Here is a 1,153-nt window from a genome sequence, read left to right as displayed (position 1 = left end):
GCCCCAGGCCTGGCCAAAGCCCCCACCGCCACCAGCCCCCAGGCAGTGCTATAACCCTCCTGACACAGTCCCCCAGCCCCCTGCCCCCCAGTCAACCCCAATACAGCTGCTCAACCTGACCTTTTGACACCAGATTCAGTCGTGGAACCCCGGGGCCCACCCCTGCCAAGATTGCAGCCCCTCACCCCCCAATCTGAGCTCTAACTGTCACCTCCCCATCCCTCGGATCCAGCCTGCAGCCCCCGCCCCCTAATCTGGACTGTAACCCCCATCTTCCCTCACCTCTGACCCAGACTGTAGCCCTAACCCTCCAACCCCACCTTGAACATCAGACCTCCAGGGCCCCCAGGCCCATGCTGTCCACGACCCCCTATTTTGAACTGTAGGCACCACCCAGTCCTCTCACCCCAGAGCAGGCTCCCACAGGACGCCCCCCCGACCCTCTGCCTAAGTCCCTCACTCCTGCCACACCGCCTTCCAGGTATCCTATGATGTCAGCGGCTTCTGCGAGAGGAACCGTGATGTCCTATTCTCCGACCTCATAGAGCTGATGCAGACCAGTGAGCAGTGAGTGGTCCCAGGCGGGAGCCTCCGGGCAACTCCTTGTGGGGACGGGGGAGGCCCAGAGACCACCCCGTCTTCCCCAGAGCTCCCATCACGCCATAAACTTTGGGGGGGTGGCTGTGTTTCTAATGACTGGCTCTGATTAAACAGTAGCCCGAGGTCCACAGGGGTAGCCCTAGCAGCAGTTCCTTATGGCCCTTCCAACGCTGCCCTCTGCAAACCCAAGCATCTGTGCTGGTGTGGACAGCTTCCCTTTTTACGCAGTGAAAACACACCTCGCTCTGCATTTTTCTGTATTAATATGTATGGATCCATCTCCCTGATCACTGCAGCATACCAGGTTCCATCTTTTTATACCTCAAAATCTTATTCAAGCGCTGCTGTGTACCAGGCATCATTTGAACTTTTGGGAGTAGAGGACTGAACAGGTCAGAGAACACAGCTGCTCTCATCAAGCTGACAGCCAAGTGGCGAGACAGACATTGAACTAGAGGGAAAAAAAGGCAAACAGGGCTTCCGTGTGGTGGCGCAGTGGTTGAGAGTCCGCCTGCCGATGCAGGGGACACGGGTTCGTGCCCCGGTCCGGGAA

At 58.1% G+C, this 1,153-nt stretch overlaps 1 protein-coding gene across 1 annotated transcript in view; it reads left to right on the top strand.

The window, feature by feature from the left end:
• Positions 1 to 1,153, top strand: part of MYO1F (myosin IF) — a 33,246-nt gene that overhangs the window by 17,731 nt on the left and 14,362 nt on the right. The window contains exon 16 of the mRNA XM_007460754.1: positions 482 to 567. Within this exon, the coding sequence (XP_007460816.1) occupies positions 482 to 567 (86 nt within the window). The remainder of the gene's footprint in view (positions 1 to 481; positions 568 to 1,153) is intronic.

Source organism: Lipotes vexillifer, unplaced genomic scaffold (genome assembly GCF_000442215.2).
Source record: "Lipotes vexillifer unplaced genomic scaffold, Lipotes_vexillifer_v1.1 scaffold1011, whole genome shotgun sequence".
In the NCBI taxonomy this organism is placed as follows: Eukaryota; Metazoa; Chordata; class Mammalia; order Artiodactyla; family Lipotidae; genus Lipotes; species Lipotes vexillifer.
This window is presented reverse-complemented; position numbering and strand designations above follow the sequence as displayed.